Source organism: Ornithodoros turicata, chromosome 6, assembly GCF_037126465.1.
Source record: "Ornithodoros turicata isolate Travis chromosome 6, ASM3712646v1, whole genome shotgun sequence".
NCBI classification, from domain to species: domain Eukaryota; kingdom Metazoa; phylum Arthropoda; class Arachnida; order Ixodida; family Argasidae; genus Ornithodoros; species Ornithodoros turicata.
In genome coordinates, this window is record NC_088206.1 from 4,623,520 (window position 1) to 4,646,031 (window position 22,512).

Consider the following 22,512-nt stretch of genomic DNA (forward strand, 5'->3'; position numbering starts at 1 on the left):
TGAATTTGTTGACACTGGACACACCGTTTGAGAGGAAAAGAATGCAGTTTATTGGCTCACTACAGAAGGTGAAGTTCATGAAATACAAAGTGCACAGTTGCATAAGGTTTTTCTTCTTCCCTCTCCCTAAAAAAAAAAAAAAAATTAAGGTGTCGAAAAGCAAATTATCGTGGTGCCACTCATTGGAATGAGAAAGAAAAAGGGAACTTGGCAAACAGAAACGCGACCCGAATCAGAAGGAAACGACTCGGAATATCAGTTTGGTGCCGACACAAAAAAGTGCAACACGTCGTGACCACCTAAATCTGCATAAATAAAGCAGCTGCCTTTTTCAGTTTTCCTTTTTTTAGCTCACATTCCCAAGGTTGCTTTGACAAAAAGAAAATCGGGCTGGTGCTGGGTGAGCTCACAAACACACCACACACAAACTGAGCCCAAACACACACAAGCGTCTGTCTGGAACGAGACAGTCCCAACAGCATTTGTAGTAAACGTGCAAAAGCTCGCACTGGTAGGAATGTCGTAGCAATCAATTAAAAAGCGAAATAATTTTTACGCGAGGGGAGAAATTTATCGCGAAGATTGGGCCTCGACATGTTCACCACGGGATTGCCGACCTCTGCCCGTTATTCTACGGATCTCGGTTGCCATGTACGTGTGTCCGTACAGTAATTCCTATCTTCCTATTAATATATGTATAATATATATATATATATATAAGCACTCTGTACATTAATGTAGTAGAGTATGTAATATTGCTGTACATTCTTTTTTTTTCTCTTCCGTCGAAAGGAATTTCAACCACTTTTCGTCCTACGCTTTTTTTTTTTTTTTTTAACGAGTGGCAGCATGCCTTTACTAACTGCAACAATAAAGTAACATCAAAAGGTGGTAATTGGTGGTAATTGAAACTAGTGAAGAGAGCTGAATTCGGAAGAGAAACTACGTGAACGCTGGCAGAAGTGTTGAGCAACAGCGAGAAGGGGGTCTGACAAAGTTGGGACCTTTTTTTTGGTCGAGGACCTCGAAGGGTAGTACCGTGTGGATTAACGTCCTACGTGCAAGGGAATGACAACATTCGTAGTTCCTATTTGGGAGAAGTTTGCCTCGAAGATACTTAGAAAAAGGCTGGCTTTCAGGGAGCACAAACTGGGTCGAAGCGCAGCAGCAGCATTTGAAGCAAGCCATCGTTTGAAACTTTTGCTACTTCATGTAAGTGTTCGAGAAAGCTAGGCATGAGGAAATCGCCTTCGTAGGTACCTTGTAAGGGGTACCTGGTAGGGGGTACCCACCACGCTATCTGGTAATGGAGCCATCCTCAATGAGCAGGACACGGCTGGGTTGAGACTCTGAAATGTCCAGCTATCTATGGTATAGACTTTTGTTTAATGATACCTACACAATGGAAGCACTTTCTGAAGCAAATGAAAAAAGCCACACTGTTAATGCTTGCGCCCTTTGAATACGCACATCTATGTGCCAGTTGTGTAGATTAATGCACGTTGCATACTGAGCACTCAGAATGAGAGATTGTGAGACTTTGTCACATTGTACTGCTGACCGCAGTGTGAGAAGAGGTGTCGATGCTCTGATTGCCCATGTGCCCAAGTTTCAGTTTCACTGTGAGTGCTTACAGTTCCTGTCCGCTCAGATATGTACCACATGTGAAGTACCACATTTCGAGGTGGCATTGCAAAATGAAAAAGAAAAGAAAAAGCGTCAGCGAATTTAGGGACGTGGATCAAAGCTTTACAAAGCGCCGGTAAGCCACAGAATTTTTTTGTTTCTTTTTTTTTCGGAAAGCAGTATTTCAGTCTCGAAGGTGTGAAAATTTGTACGTGCTCACCCGTTAATTTTTAATGCCGAATACAGCACACACATTGGTCATGGTGTATCACACACACACAGTCACTTGAATTGTTGGCTACATTTTGTGCAGATTACTCTGCTTGCGCTTTAAATTTTGAAGCCTAACATGCACTTTTGCTGTTTGCACCCTGTCGAATCGAGGAGAACGTAATGCCAATGCGCACAGAGAACTAGCACAGTGCGTCTCTGAAAACACAGAGGAGATTGTTGCTTTTTCCCTGGAGATCGCTGCAGGATTTACGCACAGAAATTTTGACATCCAGCGCGTATTATTATTATTGTTTCCTTTGTGGCCTCAGAAGTGTGGCACTACTAGCTATCTAGGTAGGGCATTCACTCTTGTCCATTACACCGTGTCGTGTTATGTACATTGACTCGACGATGCATGCTCAGCGTTCCTCGGCAGCTCCACTCGGACAGCATTTCAAAGTACGGCTGCGAACAAAGGTAACCCATTGCGTCGTGTGCACCATTAACGCCTTTGCAAGCGGTGAGGGCTTATACAAAAATACTCTGCGCATTGGAACCCTCCGGCTTGCATTCAGCACCGGGCTGTGCACGTGGCAGATTCACTCTCAATTTTCTTTCAACGGGAAGACGTCAGGAATTGAAAATACTGATTCAACATTGCCGTATCCTTTTCTTTTTTTTTTCTTTTTTTACCTGACAACGTCTTGAACGTGAAATGATGCTTTTGAAGCAAACGTAAACGTGACGCGGATCTGCCGCGATTCTAGGGGTTAAAGAGGTGAGACAAAAAGAAAAAAAAAAAACAGTTTTCAGCTCGCGCAACTAACAACTGCCCGCACCAAATAATGTTTCACGCATCAACAACGTTTCACAAATGTTAGCACTGGGGGGGCTTGTGGAGAGCCATGAGGCACAGAGAGTGGGTAGTACCAGGGCTGGAAATACTTAACAGCAGGTGGTCAATTTAAAAAAAAAAATTTTGTAGCATTGGAAGAGCGGCTGTGCGTCCGTTCCCTCTGGATTAGCCCCAGCAAGCACGTGCAATGATACGTGAAAACCCTGCTTAACTTGCATCTCAGTCAGACTTTGCCACTTGCTTTTATGTGTCTCCCGGAGAAGTCACAAGAGCCGTCTGACGTAGCTCTTTATGGGAGTAACGTTGAAAAAAATCACATCGCCGAAGTTGATAAAAAAATCGAGTAACACAACCTGTCCCGACTTTTCCACGGTACTTTAAACTCTCACTGATACCTCAAATTCCCGAATGAGTACGCAAGTGACATGAGACTATTGGCACGTAAATAAAATGTGTGACGCTCGTTTGGCGTCACCTGCACAAAAAGCTCAGTTATCCTCTGACATGGTACTCCAAAGAAAGCGCTCGTGGCTGTATCAGTATTTTAAGGCTCGGCTCTCACAGGAACCAGTCTCACAGCATTCCTCAATGGCTGAAAGAAAACGGCGTCACAAAACTTGAGATATAACGTAGCCAACCACGTCGGCAGAACGTCGGCTGGACTCGATAGACCAATAGCTGCGAAAGACTCGCAAAGAAAATGTGCCATGGTTGTATGATTCTGTATGGCACCTTTTAAAGGATCACTGCACATAAAAAAAAAAAAAATTATAAAAAAAAGAAGAAACAAAGAAGAGGTGTGGGTTGGAGGAGCAATATTCACCACAAATGAGAGCCTGAACATTAAACAGCATAGTCTTCCCTAAATGAGCTCATTATCCGGACATCTGCCATCACATCTGTACCGCAACATAATGCTACTTTTTTTCTGATGGCACCCTCTTCCGGTACTGTACAGTCGGCACCACAGTCAGTTCTCCGCCTTTGTAACACTATCCTTACGTTTCGCCTTTTTGGAAAGGGCCAAGGTGAGCTCGGGGTAAAATCTTCCCCGACCCCCCTGAGAATTTTTGCAGAAAGCTGGGAGTAACCCCTCCCTAATCGTGACCCCCCATCCTATAACGAGGGGATCAGCAATAAACCAGCGTGAGATGAGATGCCGCAACTTTTTCTCTTCTCCTCCGCTTTGTAACAATCTGAAGAGAACCCTCAAGCAGGCCTTTGGCTCGCAATGAAAGGGGAATAAAAACGTCACATTCCCACTCATTGTGTAAAATAAAAAAGAAATAAGGATAAACGTAACGAGTGAAGTATCTGAACAGCGAGGCAGGAGGGGGCGAGGGGGGTCTCGTCTACCCCCCCCCTTCGAGAAAGCGTCTCTTTAGCCGCGTTGCACTTGTCGTCGTTCCGTCACTGGTGCAACCGCACGCGCGCTGTCGCACGTGGCACACATGCACGGTGGAAGCTGAAGGAAGAGGGGGCGTCACAGGGGGAGGGTGCCATCGGCCGTCAGTGGGAGGATTGGGGGTCGCACTGCAGCAGGCGTACAATGGAAGGGTCGCTCTTGGCGCCCTCTATGAACTCCTCCAGGGATAACTTGCCATCCATATTCTTGTCCATCTGGCGAAAGATTTTGTCCGTGCGTTTCTCCGGGGTGGACTCGTCTTCGGGCATCTTCATCACGGACCCCACCATCTTGTAGATGGCCTGGATGTCCAAAAGACGCGAAACGCACGTTTCGTTAAGCACGTGACGGAAGAGAAAAGACGAAACAGTGTGATAGCATCCCCTCAAACGTGGCATGTCGTACAGACGTCTGCTAAGTAATGGCACCGTGCAAATATTAGAATTTTTCGAATATCGAAGCGAATACTTATATACGTCGGAAAGGGAAACAAAAAAAAAAAAAGAGAAACACTGTCAAGGAGCCCGCGATGAGGGGATCACACACGTAACATGAAAAACGGTTAGGAGCAACTAAGATTTATTTGAACAAGAACTTTCGTGCAAGAGACTGCACTTCTTCAAGTATTGTCTCATATGTTCGATTCGAATTCCGAAGCGAATACGAATTTCGGTATTCAAATTTCGAATCGAATCGTATGCCTCTTCCATACCGAATGTATCCGAATAGTTAACTGCACTGGTTACTAGCACTGGTTAAGGGCATTAGTAGACTTGTCCTATTCCTTTCCTCATGTAAAAACGAGGTGGCGCTGCACTCTGTTTCATCCTTGAGTGCACCACCTTCTGAATGCATACTGACAGAGATTTGGCACCGTTTATACCGTTGCAAATTAAAATATATCAGTTCTCTGCTACCATTTTCTGTATGTTTGCACTTTATTTCCACTCTGCCTACGCATGCAAACCATTCCATTTTGCAACTATTCACTTCGTATTCGCTTCGGTTCTACAGTTATTCACTTTGAATTCCAATATCCAAATCGGCTATTCGTTTCGTATTCGCTTCGGCCCTACAACTATTCGCTTTGTATTTGCTTTGGTTTTCAAACCACTATTCGCACTGGTCTACTAAGTAGTATTACTACAAACCATATTTGCAAAGTGACGAGAGATGTAGGGACTTAGTATTTCACTCATACTAGTACTCTCCCTCTGCACCGTTTGGGTGTAACATTGCACACTCGGATCTTCACTCGACCACCTGTAAGCACCACAAACACTGATGCTGCATGCAGCAAATCAAAGGAAGCTACCAGTAAAAAAGAGCATTTAATATATTCTGGTCACGATTTCAGGCAAACTGCATCCACAAACATATCTAGAATGCCCAGAACATACAACAACCATTGTACACTGGGTGTCCCAACTAACATGCAGGAAGATTTTAAATAAAATAGAGTTAATGAAACCAACTGATGTTGTTAGCAGTCGTGTGTCCTAGTCGCAGCATTTGTTACATTGTGTGCAAGTAATTAATTAGATAGCACTAATCAGCTACTTTTTTGAGGTGTAAATTAGAAAGTTCGAGAGTGTCTGAAGAAATATCTGACCGGGGTGTTTCTCAGGGGCATTCTAGAACTTTGCTTCAACAACACTGTTCATGTGCAGCACTCCATCTTATTTTAAGCCTTGGTGCTTGGTGCATGTTGTGATATCATGTGTGTGTGTGTGTGTGTGTGTTGTGGAGCCTGAATTTTTTGGGAAATATTTTTTTGTAAATTGGGGGGGATTAACAATCGGGTAAATAAACATGTGCACTAAATTCATGCGAACTCGGGTGACTTCCAGTGTGCTAAATTCAGGAAGAAATCTTGCTCAGTTACTTAAATTAACTGTAGTTGTTTGGTACAAACGGTGACATAACTGCAATTGCTGCCAAAGAAGTAAGTTAGTGCATTCCTACAGGCATCACGGTCAGGGCAACTTGCCGGGTAAAAATCAGGTTTCACCCCCTAAAGGGGTAACCTTCAATTCGGGGATGAATCAGGTTAAACCTCCAGGCTCTATGTATAGGCTGTGTGTGCTTACTCCCCCGTTTTCAAATTCACAGCATTACAATGTATCCTGCCATTGAGGCATATTCACGGTTTTCTCCTTTTCTGTGATACAGTATAAATATTTCTCACGTGCACTTTGAGTGATATCGGTATAATGAACACTGCCAGTCTTGGGCTTGCAGCTATAGCCAGTTACCTTTTTGGGAAAGTTACGATAAAATGTAACAAATTCTATTGCTAGTGTGGTGCCATAGATTCCAAGGTTCCAAATAGTGTTATTCCTTAGACTGTCTCACCAAGCACTCCGCTGAATTACCTTCTGGTAGTGTGGGAAGGGATGTGCTTGGAGTGAAGCAGTAGAAACTTCCTGATGACAATTAAAAAAGAAAAAGGAAAAACTGTGACTTTAATAATGCATGCGATGTAGTTGAAGAGCACAACTGCTAATAGTATAATGTTTTTCAGAGTTGCGCTTCCTCCGATTTCCTTTTTTAAACGGTAACTGCAAGGTAACTAAGCTACTTTACCTTTGTAGCTGTAGATGTAACTCGCAAACAAATTCATACTTTTGACCACGCACACGTTCTGACCACATTTAAAGAAAGAACAGGTCAATGAGTGCACTTCCTTCATGGGCGACTGGCAGCATTCGGAACGCGATCATTTCCCTAGAATGCTCGATGCTCACCCTTACCCCACCCTTTAGCAGTCCACTCAATGCACCCAGAGCCTCCTGTACATAAAGGGGGTGCACTGTCTAGAGGTCAGAAACATTGTTTACGATACATTACCGTGACAATCTCGAGCATCTCGTGTCGTGAGATGTATCCGTTGCCGTCGAGGTCGTACATGCTGAAGGCCCACTTGAGCTTCTGTTCCAACTTCCCTCGCGAGGTGACGCTCAGGGCGCAGAGAAACTCCCGGAAGTCGATGGTGCCGTCCCCGTTAGCGTCAAACGTGCGGAACACGTGCTCCGCAAACTTGGAGGCATCCCCGTAGGGGAAGAAGTTGCCGTAGATCTTTTTGAACTCCTCAATGGACAGGTGGCCGCTGGGACAGTCTTTGAGAAAACCCTTGTACCACTCCTGGATCTCCGCGTCCGAGAACTCCGTGTTCTGCCGAAGGTCTTCCAGGACCTCGGGCTTCAGCTTGCTGTTGTGCTTGCCCATCCCGCAGGGCCTCTGGGGTCACCCTGGTCGGTCAACAAAAACAGTTCGTGGAGCTTAATTTTTGTCATTTCCAATCCGATGTCATGTTAAGAGAGGCGGAACCCGAGACGAGGAGGGAAGAAGGACGACACAACAAAAATTCGCGAACACAGCAAAATTTTTAATGAAGTAATAAATAAAATTTTTTGATGTGTTAATTAATTAATTAAAAATTTTGCTGTGTTAATTAACTGATTAAATTTTTTGATGTGTTAATTAATTAATTTAAAAATTCTGCTGTGTTAATTAATTAATTAAAAATTCTGCTGTGTTAATTAATTCATTAATTAAAATTTTTGCTGTGTTCGAGAATTCTTGTTGTGTCGTCCATCTTCCCTCCTCGTCTCGGGTCCCGCCTCCCTCATCATGCACCAACTTGTCAGCGCCCTTACACTTCTTTCGATATCATGTTAGTTTGGTAAAACCTAATTTTTTTTCCCAGAGTTACTTTTTTTTACTTTGAAACTCTGGCGGATCAAACGTGCACAAACACATTGTAGCTGGCAACGGTGTCTACGATTTATGTGCTCCTGACAGGATTGCAGCAGCGGCCTGTTCAACAGTAAGATGCCGAATTCCACATACATGCATTTTTCCGTGCACATATGCGTGTTGTGTGTTGTGACTAGCTGAGAAGAGGCAGTTTAGCTGAACAGTCAATATTTTTTCTGCAATGTCTAGCACTGTTGTATGACTAAACATATCACATTCTTATGATGATGATGATGATGATGATGATAGTTTTCCTGTTGCATTTGCAACATCGTGGGTGTAGTTTCGTCGTAGCTGCTTTTGCTTTTAAAAGGATGAAACCTTTTGCTCCAAGTGAAGCAGGATATATGTAAAAGACAGTTATCTGTACCGAGCTGAACCCATTGAGCACGATAACACATATATGCTTAAAGGAGCAATGAGAACTGTCATAAAGTACAACCAATTTATTGTAGCTACAAAACCTCGCAATCATGAAATGGAAAAAAAAAATAAAAGAAAGGAAAACATGGCAAACACAGCAGGGCTACTGCCAGATATAAAGAATCGTGAATATAATGACTAGAGGTCAGCTGAAAGTTCAAAACAACAGTCCAAGACGTCACTATGTTCACTAGCGTCAAAAGGACTTGCACAGTGGTCACCAGATATGATAGAAATGTTGACACACAATTTTCCTCTGACATCTTGTTAGTTGCACCTGATCATCATGCCATGTGGGAGTACAATAGAGTGGCATTGTAAAATCTAGGCATATCTTGATCGATAAGGCATACTGTTACACGAATGTTGGATATGCACGCACGAAAGGCTTCTTTTGTGATGGCCGGTTGAAGTGTGCGTAAGATCGAATAGAGGTAAAACATGGAAGTAAACAAAACTTTTTTTTTTTCGAAAGGTAACGTAATAGTTCCTGTCCATGACATCAACAAGGCAACCTTATCACTCAAGAAGAAAGCACACAAGAAGCACGACGTGCATTCACGTCAAATCACAAGTGCACACAGAGAGAATGTCATTGTAATGGAAGCTCATCTTAACAAGTCACTTTCCTCTGGTTCAAATAAAGCTACCGACACCAAAAGAAAGTGCGCGCAATGGCTAAAAGTTTATATCACCTACAACACTAAAATGCCCACTACACAATGCAAAGCACAATGCAATGTGAAATTATTTGTAAGACATATAAAAAGGAGTTATCTTGCTCAGGGATGTACAAATGCCTTTCATTCCTGAAGGAACAAACTATATGTGACACACAAACATTTCTTCCCTGACGTGCTGAAAAGCTGTTTTGTTACTGTAGCCCTACGCTGCACTCTAGGCACTTCCATTTCTCGGGCACCTTCTGGTGCTATTGAAAGGTTCTAAGGCAAACATCTTCACTGGTTTCAGTAAGACAGAATGAAGTGGATGGACTTTCCAAGGCCTGAGATTCAAAGCACCTCTCACGTGCTTCAGCAGCAGGCAAGACTGAATGCTGTTTGAAAGCAAGCGTTTCATAGTTTACCGAGGTACTGTCTGCAACTGCGTGTTTCTGTTCCACGAGATGTGCGACACTTGCGAGGCCTTTATGTAAATAACCTTAAATCTATAGCAGAGTATAAGTACACGCTGGACTACCCTGGACCCATTCTTGTTATGACGAACAAACTTCGTTGGGGGAAAACATTGATACAACGATGTTCTCATGCTGCAAATTTATGATTCCATTCAAATGACTATAGTCTGTGCGCAACAAAGTACAAAGATGCAAAGTATGCAGAAGGCGATGCTTGTGCCATTATGTGTTCTATATTTCTAGATGTGGGAAGTGCGCTGTTTTATCTCAGATACATATGATAAGCAAAAGATGGCCTATTCTATAATTTGTGCATGTTTTGGCATGAAAATTTGGAGTTACTGAAAGATCCTCCAATCGTGCTTTCTTCCTACGAAACTACTATTTTACGTACCAAAATCTGCAATGTCATCAACTCTAGTGCATAGCACCCCCTTACATTCCTTCTCTACAACTGTGGATTATAATTTACATAATTTAATAACCGTAATTTCGCGCGTATAAGCCACACTGCAGATAAGCCACAGGACCCGTTTTATAGGAATATTTTGAAAATTTTCCGGCAGATAAGCCGCGGGCAATACAACGGTAAACCAGTGATGCAGATACAAAATCAACAGTGACTTTAACGCAGTGAAAATGGATATCGCTTATTCGACAGAAGGGAGGCCAACATGAGAAATATTACGGAGCGGCTCACTAAGGCATTTTCTGAAAGCGCTGTCAATAACTTCCGTTGAGATGCTCCTCCAGTTTGACTACCACCCACTGGACCGCATGGGCGCGCGCAGCAAGACGGCTCCGCCATGAATCACTGAACCAGATCACTTCCGACCACTTCCAGAAGACATGGATCACTGTCACCCCGTTCGTTAAAGCTGCATGGGGGAAGGTACCAGGAAGGTCAATCTGCTCGAACGTGGACGCACCCCTTTTACGCATTGTTCGTGCATTGGCAGGGTGGTGCTGTTCCGGAAAACATGAGACACTGTCGGCCCTTTCGTTAAGACTGGGGTATGGTGAAAATACCCGGGGAAAATAGTCATCAGATAAGCCGCAGGGCGCACGCGAAAAAAATAATAAAAATGCACATAAGTTGCGGCTAATACGCGTGAAATTACAGTAATCGTGGTGATATGAACAGTCACACTGAAAATGTTCCACTACAAAAGCAACCACATAGAACTCTCCTGCTCAGTGTTCCTATAACTAGGGAATCCGACTCTTCGGATGATGCGCAACGGGAATTTTGTTCTGCAGACATCGGACTTGCTACAAGGCTGACCAAGGCCCTCCCCAAAAAAGATAAATTCAAAAACTCCTTTGTGCCTTCGACCGACGAACAGAAAAGACTGCGTGACCACCCCTAATTGGCACGTATTCAAAAGCTACACGAAAAACTGGACAAATACTGAACTCCCCCATTCATCATTTCAAAGTAAAGTTGTTGTTGTTGTTGTGTTGAACAAATACTGCTCTATGCAGTTTATTAGTTATTCCTTACAGACGCTACAATACAAAAACCACATCAGCACTGTCCAGTTTTCTTTTTTTATGGGCCGCTGCCCGTCGAGCCCTGAGCTGCGTCCGGTTGATTCAAACACTAACAAAGTTTTGTTAACTGTCGAAAAAAAAAAAAGAAAAAGAAGGCTCTGGTAGATGACCAGTCTGTCGAATGGAAACTCCGAAGCGTCGGAGCCCTGCTTATAGAACGCGATCCAACAATGCAAGCAGCTATCGTTGCAGGGCCGAATTAGCGGTGAGGAGAGCAGCCAGTTTGCGATCCTGCAAGCAGCCGTCGAGGAACTCCTGCAGGGTTAGTCTCCCGTCCCCATCTTTATCCATCTTGGAGAAGACCAACTTCGTGCGCTCTTCTGGCGTGTCTTCCTCCGCCGTGGCTCCCGGACCCAGCATCTCGTAAAGGGCCTGAAGCGATGCAAACACCTCAACCTCAGGCTGCGTTCACACGGGGGCAACTTTTTCCAGCCACTCGAAGCAACTCGAACCAACGTCTTATGAGCAATTTCGACAACGCGTTCACACGTAGCAACTTGGTGTCTCCACCCACGAGCAATCTTACAGCAACTGGAGAACGGTGGTGGCTAGTTGTTAACTACATGTAGTTAAACTACTAGTTAAACTACCTGATTGTAGTTAAAAAGTAGTTATCAACTACTTGCAGAAAAGTAGTGGCAACTACTAGTTAAACTAATATTTCGAGTAGTTAACTACAGTAGTTAGGTTACTGCAGGCGCCAACTACTTCCGATTTTGCCGCAAGCTTTACGGCACGACTATGCTTCCGACTTTTACCTTGAGCTACTTGTTTGATGAGAACGGAGGTGCAATTGTGCCGTGCATGTGTACTATATCTTCACTTTTATCACTGCTTGCGATTCATATTTAGGTGTCCGAGAACACTATATAGAATGGGGTTGGTGTTGATGGACAACGTTAATAAGTAGTTGTATATGTAGTTAAAATACATTGCAGTAGTCAAAGAAGTAGTTTTAACTACCTTCCCTGAAAAGTAGTTGAACTACTAGTTAAACTACTCCATTGCAAAGTAGTTAGTAGTTATAGTTAAACTACTGTAGAAGTAGTTAGTGGCCATCACTGCTGGAGAATGTGGGTTCGAATCCAACTGATGGTGTCATTTCTTTAGCTGCTGTTTGCCAAATCTTAGTCTGTTTTTTATGCCAAAAGATTATCATTATCTTAAAAAAATGCTACTGATATGTTTGTGTGGCGTTAGCACAACCTACTAGATTATAGCGACCATGTCGTAGGCGCCCCTTCCCAGCGTCACATTTGGAGGCTACAGGTGGCGCTGCTCATCGGCCCGGTTATCGCTTCCTATATTTCTGCAATACTTTGTACTTCAGCTTACCTTAGCATTTTTATACAAGCAGTAGATGTCTCACGGAAGATGCTTCTTTCTAAAGTTGATTATCATCATCATTCTCCGCGTTTTCATAGGAGCCGTTGCTGTCGTCTGCTACGGTAGTCGTACGTCCGCTTCTGCGCGTTCAGAATTCAAATTTCCATCGTCCAATCAGGATGTAGATCTCACGGACCAATGTGTAGCGCTCCTAGTGGATCGTGCGGACGGGCTCTTCATAAGGGTTGCCGATTATGACATGGACGTTATAATCTAGTAGGTAGTGGATGTTAGTAAAAAAACAAGAAAAGTTATTTCTCAGCTGCACCTGCAGGATTTGAACGGGTGTACCCCGTTTGAAACCATTACAAATTATCTTTCAAAAATAAACGCGTAAGTACCCACTGTTAAAAATATATCTCCCAGAATATACGCTTAAAAATAATCGCCGAAATATCCCATTTTAAATAAAAACGCTAAGGAATCCACGATTAAGAATATATCATTAAAAATAAATCGTTTCAGAATTCCCCCAAATCCACCTTACAGTTGCTAGATTCATGTGGTATGGCCCAAATCAAGGTGAACTGCAAGCAAGGGCCTTAATCTAACCTCACAGGACCAAACTAGCCTAGACTATCCCAAACTAACCGAAACCAAACTAGACTAACCTAACATAACATGATATAACCCGGCGTAAATTGCAATCAGTCCGCCTCCGTGCTAGATGTTGAGGGGGATTTTGAAACAGTTTATTTTTAATGGTGGATTATTAAACGGTGATCTCTAAGCGGGGATAGTAAGCGGTTTATTTTAGGAGATATATATTTTTAACCGCGGATTTTTTAAGCGGATTATTCTCGAATGTTTTATTCTTAGACGTTTATTCTTAATGGTGCATTTCGGGGACCCCCCTTTTGAACCCATGAACACACGAACAAAATCACGCTCGCTGATGGGCACGAGCAACTTCTCAAGTTTTCGGGCGGGAAGCGATTCCGAGCAACTCGAGGTGCTGGAGGTTGCCAGTGTTGGCAGACTGCCAGCAACTCGAAAATTGCTCCTATAGTTGCTGGAAATAGTTGCTGCCCCGTGTGAACGCCACCTCAAGCCACACCACAGCTGAAACACACTCGGCGCATTTCCAAACCTGAATTATCTTAATCATCTCCTTCTGCTCGATCCTCCCATCCTTGTTGATGTCGTACATTCGAAATGCCCACTTGAGCCTCTCTTCTGAGCTGCTGCTGCTGGTCACCCCGATGGCCAGGAGGAACTCTTTGAAGTCTATGTGGCCATTATTGTCGGCATCGAACGTGCGAAACACGTGGTCGCAGAACCGGTCGGGGTTTCCCGTGGTAAAGAACAACTTGTAGATCTCCAGAAACTTGGAACGAGACAGGCGTCCACTGGGACAGTCTTGCTGGAACAGGAAATGCGCTGTCAACTGGTCATCACGATGGTCAAGCGTTAGAAAAAGTATGCTATAGTGCTAGTCATTTATGCAATCCTTGCACACAACATACCATACATCGGGAGTGACTCTTTCGAATTAAACCCGATTCCGTCCGGTTATTCCCCCTCCGAACTGACCTCCAACCGATTCGGGTTAAACCCGATTTCTCCCCGAATTCCAGTCACTCTGAAATCGTCAAGTGACGTTTCCACTGAAGACGAACAAAGGTCGCCAAGTGTAACACGTGTAAGAATGGGCGACTTACATTCCCAGCAATGCACCCATGTGTGTCAGCACTGTCTATGCCTTCAGGGATTAGCACTGACAGATCACCCAAAAAAGAAAAAAAGAAATAAAGGAAAGAAAAAAGAGGAAGAAAGGGCTTAATAGATAAGGGGAGAAACAAAAAGACCCGATAACACCCGAAGGCATAATTATCGCCCAGTTTCTCCTTGAATTACAGAGGTAAAAATAGCGCCCGATTCCCCCCCCGAATCTGAGAACGGCATTTGACCCGAAAAAATCACTCCCTAAACATACAATGTTAACTCGGTCATTAACAATTGAATCTGCGATGCACCAGCTATGTGTGTGTGTGGAGCTTGAACAGCGTATTGTTCACAGTTTTCGAAGACGCAACCTTACGCCGTAGCCTAAATGTCAATCGCTAACCTACGCAATTGACTTTTTCTCCAGTGAAGTCTCCCTAGAATTCTTCGCAAAAATTACTTTACGGCCCTCACACCTTATCTATGCACCGACAATGACAATAATGTACTTCGTTCATTATCACACTGCAGGTTTCTCTTCTGTCATTCAAACGCTCGTGATAACATCAATGAGGATAAGAGTATGTATACCAAGGCAGTACAATGCACCGACAGTTGGAGTACGAGGGGGCGGGAAGGTAGATTACGAGCCCGTTCTCCATGGGCATATCTCCCAAGTGAAGTGAAGCACCACGCCGATGAGATGCCTCACAACCGGGTGTAGGAAAAAAAGCGGTCCCCGAAAAAATGGTCCCAGGTTGCGTGTGGGCGGAAAAAATGGTCCCGCGTGCTCCGGGATGCCCAAAAGTACGGGGGCGTGGTTGTGGATAGCTGATGAAACACATCACAGTCGACAAAGTGTTATCGTTCGCTGTCACGATTTGTTGAAATTGGGAGACACAGGGTTTCCATTTTTTTTTCTTTGTTTGTTTCCATGTGTTAATGTAGAATGAAACCTATACGCCATTCAATGAGTAGCATAAAAGCGATATCGTTCGCTGGATGCTAGTATTTTTCTACTGTTGGTCAGACACAGGTTTTACAGTTGTTGCCTGCATCTTTTCTGTACCGATGTTTATGAACAATAAAAGCTTTATACCCTCTCATTCACTGTTTCATTGCCCTTACAACTCGGAACCCCGCACGACCATTATTTCCGCCACGCAAGCAGGGACCATTTTTTCCCCTAGACCCCCGACAACCACCCCTGCGTACTTCCAACTTGGAGATCACATTTTGATGATTTGATAAAGTTCTTGTTTGTCTCTTTTCTTTTTCCATTCAAGGAGTCCTATCATTAATCGTTAATCAGAAATCTCTCTGGGGTGCCTATCTTTATTCTATCAAGCCCGGTGTTATGAAACATCAACCATTCCGTGGTTATCTCTGCCCGTTCACTGCACAACCTAACCTGTGTCCGAGAATGCTCTCTCATTCGCCATAGCAAATTCATCTGCTACAGACGAGATGCAACGGTATTTCTACAGCTTTCGCGCCGAACAGTGCAGCGCCAGTGACGGCTGACGTCCACATCACGATCCGCGGACATGTTTTTTGCAGAGGCGTGCATCCTCACGAGGCCAGACGAGGGTGCCCTCACGCACATTGAGGTGAGGTGAGGTGAGGAAATCTCCTCGAGCAATGAATTGAGGGGAGTAAAAATTCCCAAATAGGAGAAGGAGGTTGAGGTTGGGTTCAATAGTGGGATCACTTAAAAGCGTACAGAGAGCGAGCTTGCAAACAGGTGATTGGGTTAGCCGTGTCACTCCGAGAAAGAAATGTGCCGGGATGTGTGCCGTAAACTTCTGTCCAGCACTGTACAAGTAAATTAAAAGTGTAGCTGCACGCCACCCCAAAAACTACCTTCGCGGCTCCATTATAACTCTCGCTTGAGAGATGCTCGATAAAAGCAATTCCTGTTTTGCCGGTATGAAAAAGAGAAACAGCTCAAAATTTCACGGTTTGTGCAACATCTCTACCCAAGTACCCAACGTCCAATTTTTTACTGATTGCACAAGTAGTGGATACTCGATGAAGGAAGGATGAACCAAGCAAGGTACTGAATCTTAATAGTGGGTACTCATAACTTTTTTTGTCAGGAATCAACAAACGAAGCAGTAAAAGGCCAAGTACCACACATTACCGACACCTACCCATCTTTAATAGAAAGAGCAATTGTGAAGCAATAATAATTTGGGGCTCTACGGCGCGAGACAACTGCGATCATGAGAGACGCCACAGTGGTCGGGTCTGCGGATTAAATTTGCCCACCTGAGGGTTCTTTAACGTGCACCAAACCCTCGACGCACGGCACACCACATTTAACGTCCCTCGCGGAAGACGGCGTGTCTGAGCAACTTGTACCCTTCCACCAAGTTGCCAATTTTGAAGTGAGAACATATTATGGGGGACAGGTTAAAGTGAGCCGAGGTGAAAAATTATGAGACCAATAGGTTGAGGTGAGATGAGGAAAATACTTTAGAAATAATCTTGAGGTGAGGTGAAGAAAATTTTTTTAAAAATGAGGTGAGGAAAAAGTATTCTGGAAAATGTTGAGGGGAAGTAAGCAAAATAATTTTAAAAGGAGGTTGAGGTAAGCAACAATTTTAAATTGAGGTTGAGGTGAGGCAACATCCTCATGAAAAAGGTTGAGGTGAGGAAACTTTTCAGGAATATGGCGAGGGATTCTGTGACATGTTGCTCGGAGGACAGTGCGTCCTGGGCAGACTTCACGGGGGAGTGTGCCAACATTTGTCTTACACATCATAATAAATATGGCGAGGTGAGGAAAAAAATTCCAAAACACTGAGGTGAGTCGAGGAAAAACATCTGGAGCGAAAATTGAGGTGAGGGCAAAGATCGTGAGGGCATCTGCCCACCTCTGTTTTGTCCCATGTGCGCCGGAACCTTGGGATGTGCGACGTTAGCTGCACGAAGCTGGGAAAGTCGAACGTCCGCTGCGCATGCGCCTGGTATTTGCTGTACGAAAATGGTATGAAATGATCGAACGTCCAAACACAATCGAAGAAAAATAGTTGTTTTTTTTTTGGGGGGGGGGGGGCGCATTGCTTCTTTAACGCATTATCTATCCGTGAATCGGAAAACAAATTAAGACTGACAAACGACTTACACCAGCAGCATTTTCGGCGTCTGCCGCCAATTATCCGGACGTTAACCGCGCGCGAATGGCATATTTTACGATCCTCCTGCGCGTGCCGCGAAGACGGCGTCTGCGGCTCGAGGGAACAGCTGGCAATCTTTCATCCGATGGACGTACGCGCGTTACTTCCCATGTTTTGTCGTAAATAAGTTTAGAAAAGGAGAACGTTTCCGCCGGCGAAGACATGACGAAGATGACGGGAAGAGTTGTATATGGGCAGGGCAGGTGGCTGGTGAACGGTCTGACTCAACGTACTGCGCAAAAGCGCGTGATGCGATAACGCTGCTTTTATTCATTTTTCCGCATTCCTCAAGGCGGTCGTCGGCGATAAAGTCACCGTTAGGTGTAAAAACAGATTAGCATTCGTATTACTAGAATCTCGATATACTGTGACTACGAAAACAGACACGCACGGACAAAGTGTCAAACACGTATGAACTTTGCTAGGAAGACGAACAAAATTCGAAGAAGACGTCTGTCATTCTGGACTGTTAATTGTGCACTAAATTATTGACTAAACCTGTTATCTAGCATATTTGTTACCGTATCTATCCGTTATTCTGTTGCCATGTGTAACATAATTTGTCTTGTGCCTTGCCCTCCTGCATGCTTGTGGACCCTGTGGGCCTGCAGTATCTCGTAAATAAAGAATAAGTAAATAAGTAAGACAACATTTTGGCCATAAACTTCAGCTGCGTGTTTGAGACTTTGTCCGTGTGTGTTTGTTTTCGTAGTCTAGCCTCCTTCGTACCTATATAGTCTCCGGGTTTTAGTAATATCAATTACAATCACCAGGAGCGCGTGCCTCACTGACCACAAGAATAAGTTTTGCCCCTGTTCCGTGGGTGTAGTACGTATATAAATTCAAGTTCTCGCGATGGGCTCTCGTACGGGAACACCAGACGAGCGTGGGAGATAACAGTTTGCCTCTCGCTACACAAAAGAGCACGTGAAAAGGTGTGGCAAGTCAGCAAGCTCCCTTCGAAGGGAGACTATGGGAGCTGCCTGAACACATTAGAGTCAGTGACTCTGGTCTACATCAGGCGCGAGAGAACCAGCTGCATCAGCTCGGCTTCTGTCTCACTATCCGAAAAAGAATTTAATCTGCTAACAGCGCGTAGTCAGATATCCGCAATGTGTTGGAGGTTATATCTGTGCGTGCCTCAGCGCACTTAATCAAGTAAGATGGGAAAGGATTTAGGGAAAGGGTTTTTTTTTTTCTTTTTCGTTTTGTTGAAGCTATGATATTTGTAATAAACTCGTTGGTCGTTAGTGCTAGTCCGTGTCCATCCGTACCCTTGCCAAAAAACAAAAACAAAAAACAAAAAAACGGAAAAGCCAAAACTGGAGTTTCCATGTTTCAACATGGTGTCTCCATGATCGATAGAGATCGTGTTGTGTTCGTCTTGCATCTTCCCTGTATCGTGTTATTTCTGTCTCAAAGTCCAACCGACTTATTATGGTACGAAACTGCGTGCAACGTAACTGATTATTTTGCTCCCAAACTTATTTACTTGACCCGAAATATAAACACCCCTCGCTTTTAAAACCAGTTATCTCAAAGTGTAATCACTTTCTGGAGTAACGGACACCTGCGAATATACAAGGTCGTGCCTGGAACGACCCGGATGCACAGGGGCGAAAATTGGAGGAAAAAGTTTCGTACATCGGCAAAAATAGGAACGGATTATGGGTGACGACCGGCACTGATGAGAATCCATGTACCTGAAATCCCGAGTACCAATCTCGGATCGTGTTTTCGTCGTAGTCGGTGTGCGTCTTGAGAAATTCGACATCTTCGTTGGTCAGTTCCACAGCTTTCGTGTTGGAACAACCCATGCTTCAACATGTGTACACAAGGAACCCTGCAGGCGAGCACGTCAGGCGATGTGGACGCGGAAAAAAGAGAAGACAACATCAAACATTATGCGCAGACCAGGTCGTAATACGAAGAGATGTAGCCATATCCGGAAATAAATAACGACATAATGAACAAAGCGCGATAAGGAAAGCGGCCCAGCCTAAACAAACGTAGCAGACGACAAAAACAAACGAATAAAGCGACAGGTGGCGAGCGGACGACAAGCAGACGACAGACGCGCACCAAATTTGTAGTCGTATTCTGTCCCGTGTGGCTCTGGGTAGATATGCAAGAGAAAGAGAAGAGAAGAAAAAAAAAAGAAAAGAAAACAAGAGACTACAAAGCAGAATGCTAGAGGTGCATAGGTGCAGGCGAGCTGGTACATTGTAAAAAACGACGATAAAACAGTTTGAGAACGTGTCGTACTGTCTTGTTTGTGTCAGGTTTTATCGTCGTTTCTTATAAAGCAGAATGCGTCGGAACCTCCTTACTTCATTACATTACGACACCGTAGCCCGCCAGTTGATGGTGCCTGAAATACAGACCATACTGTGTCTATTAGAAGGCATGCATGGGCAACTTGGTTGGTTGGTTATTATTGGTTTCTTAGACGTTATTAGTCTCATGCTAACTCATTTTTCCCACATGTCTCGTGCAGCCGTTTGCAAGACGCGCTTTGGCAGCAAAAAAGACGTCTGCTTGTGGCGCCCAGTCACCGTACGTAATTGTGCATTAAGCACCGTAACGTACGAAAGCAACGCGCGTTAAGTAAAAACACTCCGCAACGTTATATAGCACATCCTACATAACGTCAGATTTGTCCCTCCATATATTTTATTCCTCTATTGACCCACCTTACTCATTCAACAACTTTCCCCGCGCGCCGTACGCAGTTGAACACAATCTCGTCCACCCAAATTTAGCATACAATTATTTTTGACCGTTGTTCGATATCCTTTTTGATTGTCCGTTCTTTCGCGCAAGCAATGCCAGACACTGTATAGGCTGGCCTCTTTCCAGCAATTCGAATACATGTCAATCAATGCAATTTTGTAAGTGTTTGTACCGTCGTGTGCACGGGAGCTGGTACAGGAGCGCTTGAGCAATGTAGAGATAGCAGGCTAATAAGCATGCACAGCTGGTCTTGTAACGCTGCGGTACCCTGTCCATCCATCAAACTGACGAAGCAGACACACTACATGCGTAACAATGAGTAACCGCAAAGAAAGAGGAAAGAAAAGAAAGACAGCATAGCACGTCAAATTGTCAATACACAGGACATCACGAATAATTATAAATATCATCTGCTCATAATGTGAAGTTTTCTTGAGTTCAACGAAATACCGAACGTAAATACACAAAGCTGAGTAGTGTGAGAAGTATGCCTTCACTGCAAAAACCACAATGCCTGTCCCGATGGTTGTTACGAGTGCACTGAATGAACCCACGGTCACGTGACATCCCGCAAACTTTACGAAGGGTTCTACTTGGAGTAAAGTCATCACCTACCCAATCTCATTTCTAAATAAAGAAAGGGGAAGTTCCTACTTTCGTAAAAGAGCACCTCCGAAACAAATGTGTGCCTGCCAACGACTGATCAGCACAAAGTAAATTAACTGAAACACCTACTCGCTACAACGACCGGTCGTAAACATGACACACGAAAGCAGACGACAGGTCGCGCGCTCGCAGAGCCTCACCTGTGCTACCCGCGCATCCAACACAAATTCCTCGTCACGTTTCTCAGTGATCGGAAAATATCCCGTGTTGCACAAGTGGCGATTCTTGAGTGTCGTCTACTCCTACATCGTCAATCAGTCATAGTCGCGATGTTCGACCCGTGCCTCGTTCACCGAGAAGCCCGCAAAAATCAAAACTTGGTTGATTGTGCAGCGCGAAAGGCACCACGTGATCCCGTCCTCCGTGGCGGCACCTGTCGAACGCCTGTTGCACTGCTACGGCGAGCAGACGACACCTTGCCCGCTAATCAAAGCAAAGCGCGGGCATATGAATCAAATCCGAGCGGTGCGAAGACAGTGTAGCGCGATTTATCAGTGTTGTAGCGGACTGAGCTGCTGAAGGGATCGATGAAGTCAGGCACGCATGGAGATATGCAAGCTCGCTTCATGACTGAATTTTCGACAGACTTCTTTTTTTGTTTCTGGTAACATCGAAGACAGTCATTTCTCCAGACCCCCCCCAAACACTCCCCAAAAGTTTGGTGATACCCCCTAACTTTTTTTACCTGTGCACTCCCTTCAGGTGGGGCCCTTCCCATTTCAGTTTCAGACACATGTCTGTAATATGTTAAGTTATGACGAAACTGTAACCCCCCCCCCCCTTATTTGCAACTTCGCCCCGGTGCTCGGGATTCTAGATAAACCACTGACCTTCGACCGAATCATTCTTTTTTAATAGTGAAAGACAGCAAAAACAGTGATTCCACGCAATTACATAATTAAGTACAAGCAAATAATTAAAGAAAAAAACATGTTAGCGACCCAGGGGTACGGTATCATTACTGAGTACAAAACGCGAGTTTTAAAAACCTTAGCACAGACGAGTACACCTTATCACAAACACACACGACGAAAATTTCGTTTGCCAACATTGTCACCAATCACGTACATCAGTTTCGACTGCGTATATGAACACGTTTGCCATCGTGGACAGGAAGTTTGCTCCTGGGCAAACGAAGAAAAGTGTGAGGGAAACCTGGAAGCAGTGCCAGCGTTGGAAGTGCACGACAAGGTCGAAGCAGATCGAACCTTAGCACGGACCCCGCAACACGCCAAGTCGCGTTTCGGTCCGTGGCACAACCACTCGGGACCGATGTCACAATTGACCCTAATTTAGCGGTGACATCCAGGGAATATGAAATATAAGTATATGCACCTCCATGTTCCATGACATCCAGTCTCTCTCTATATATATGTATATATATATACTCATAGAACGATGCGACAGCACCAGAGGACACGTGTTTCGCCGTGTTTGCGGCTCGTCAGCCCTGGGTAGCTGCGCATCGTTCGGGATTGGCAAACCAGGGGTCACTCAGCGAGCGATATACACCTGGGAGGGTGACTGAGCACTCCTCAATGCCACAGTGCAAGCCAGTGAATCATACTTTTTCCTCTCTTTATATATATGTATATATTGGAGTATTGGGTAACAAACACTGCGTTGTAATATAATTAATCGCATTGTACGCGGGGAATTCAGGAAATAACCTGTATTCCAGCAAAGTCCTTTGATGAAAGATGAAAGTCACTGAAAAGGTTAGCCAGCTGGCAGGACTCGAACCCACATCTTCTGAACAACCGGTCCAGGGGTCTACCAACTGAGCTAAGCTGACACTCCTTCTCAGCGACTTCCAGGGTGCGTCATCTGAAGGGACAAACCAGTCACTCTTTCTCACTCATCCTCCTTTCACTCTTACATTTTTGCTCACTCATACACACATACA

At 44.4% G+C, this 22,512-nt stretch overlaps 2 protein-coding genes across 7 annotated transcripts in view; both read right to left on the bottom strand.

Annotated features, from left to right (window-relative positions):
* Nucleotides 1-335: 335 nt before the first annotated feature.
* LOC135398891 (neurocalcin homolog) overlaps nt 336-22,512 on the bottom strand; it is a 40,937-nt gene continuing 18,760 nt past the window's right edge. Inside the window, exons 3-4 of the mRNA XM_064630430.1 lie at nt 6,951-7,351; nt 336-4,402 (exon numbers count right to left, since the gene is read on the bottom strand). Of these exons, the coding sequence (XP_064486500.1) occupies nt 4,205-4,402; nt 6,951-7,328 (576 nt within the window). The 5' untranslated portion in view covers nt 7,329-7,351 and the 3' untranslated portion in view covers nt 336-4,204. The remainder of the gene's footprint in view (nt 4,403-6,950; nt 7,352-22,512) is intronic.
* LOC135398889 (neuronal calcium sensor 2-like) lies at nt 8,462-20,950 on the bottom strand. 6 transcript variants are annotated; one of them, XM_064630425.1, is made up of 4 exons: nt 20,747-20,950; nt 18,911-19,050; nt 13,451-13,719; nt 8,462-11,346 (listed from the first exon to the last, which is right to left on the bottom strand). In XM_064630425.1, the coding sequence occupies exons 2-4, from the start codon at nt 19,032-19,034 to the stop codon at nt 11,155-11,157; spliced, it is 585 nt and encodes a 194-aa protein (XP_064486495.1). In that variant the 5' UTR covers nt 19,035-19,050; nt 20,747-20,950; the 3' UTR covers nt 8,462-11,154. The 6 variants fall into 6 exon arrangements, with proteins under 6 accessions (XP_064486495.1, XP_064486497.1, XP_064486494.1 ...); XM_064630427.1 differs by having other exon boundaries at nt 13,451-13,723; nt 20,747-20,947; XM_064630424.1 differs by lacking the exon at nt 20,747-20,950 and adding an exon at nt 20,676-20,716.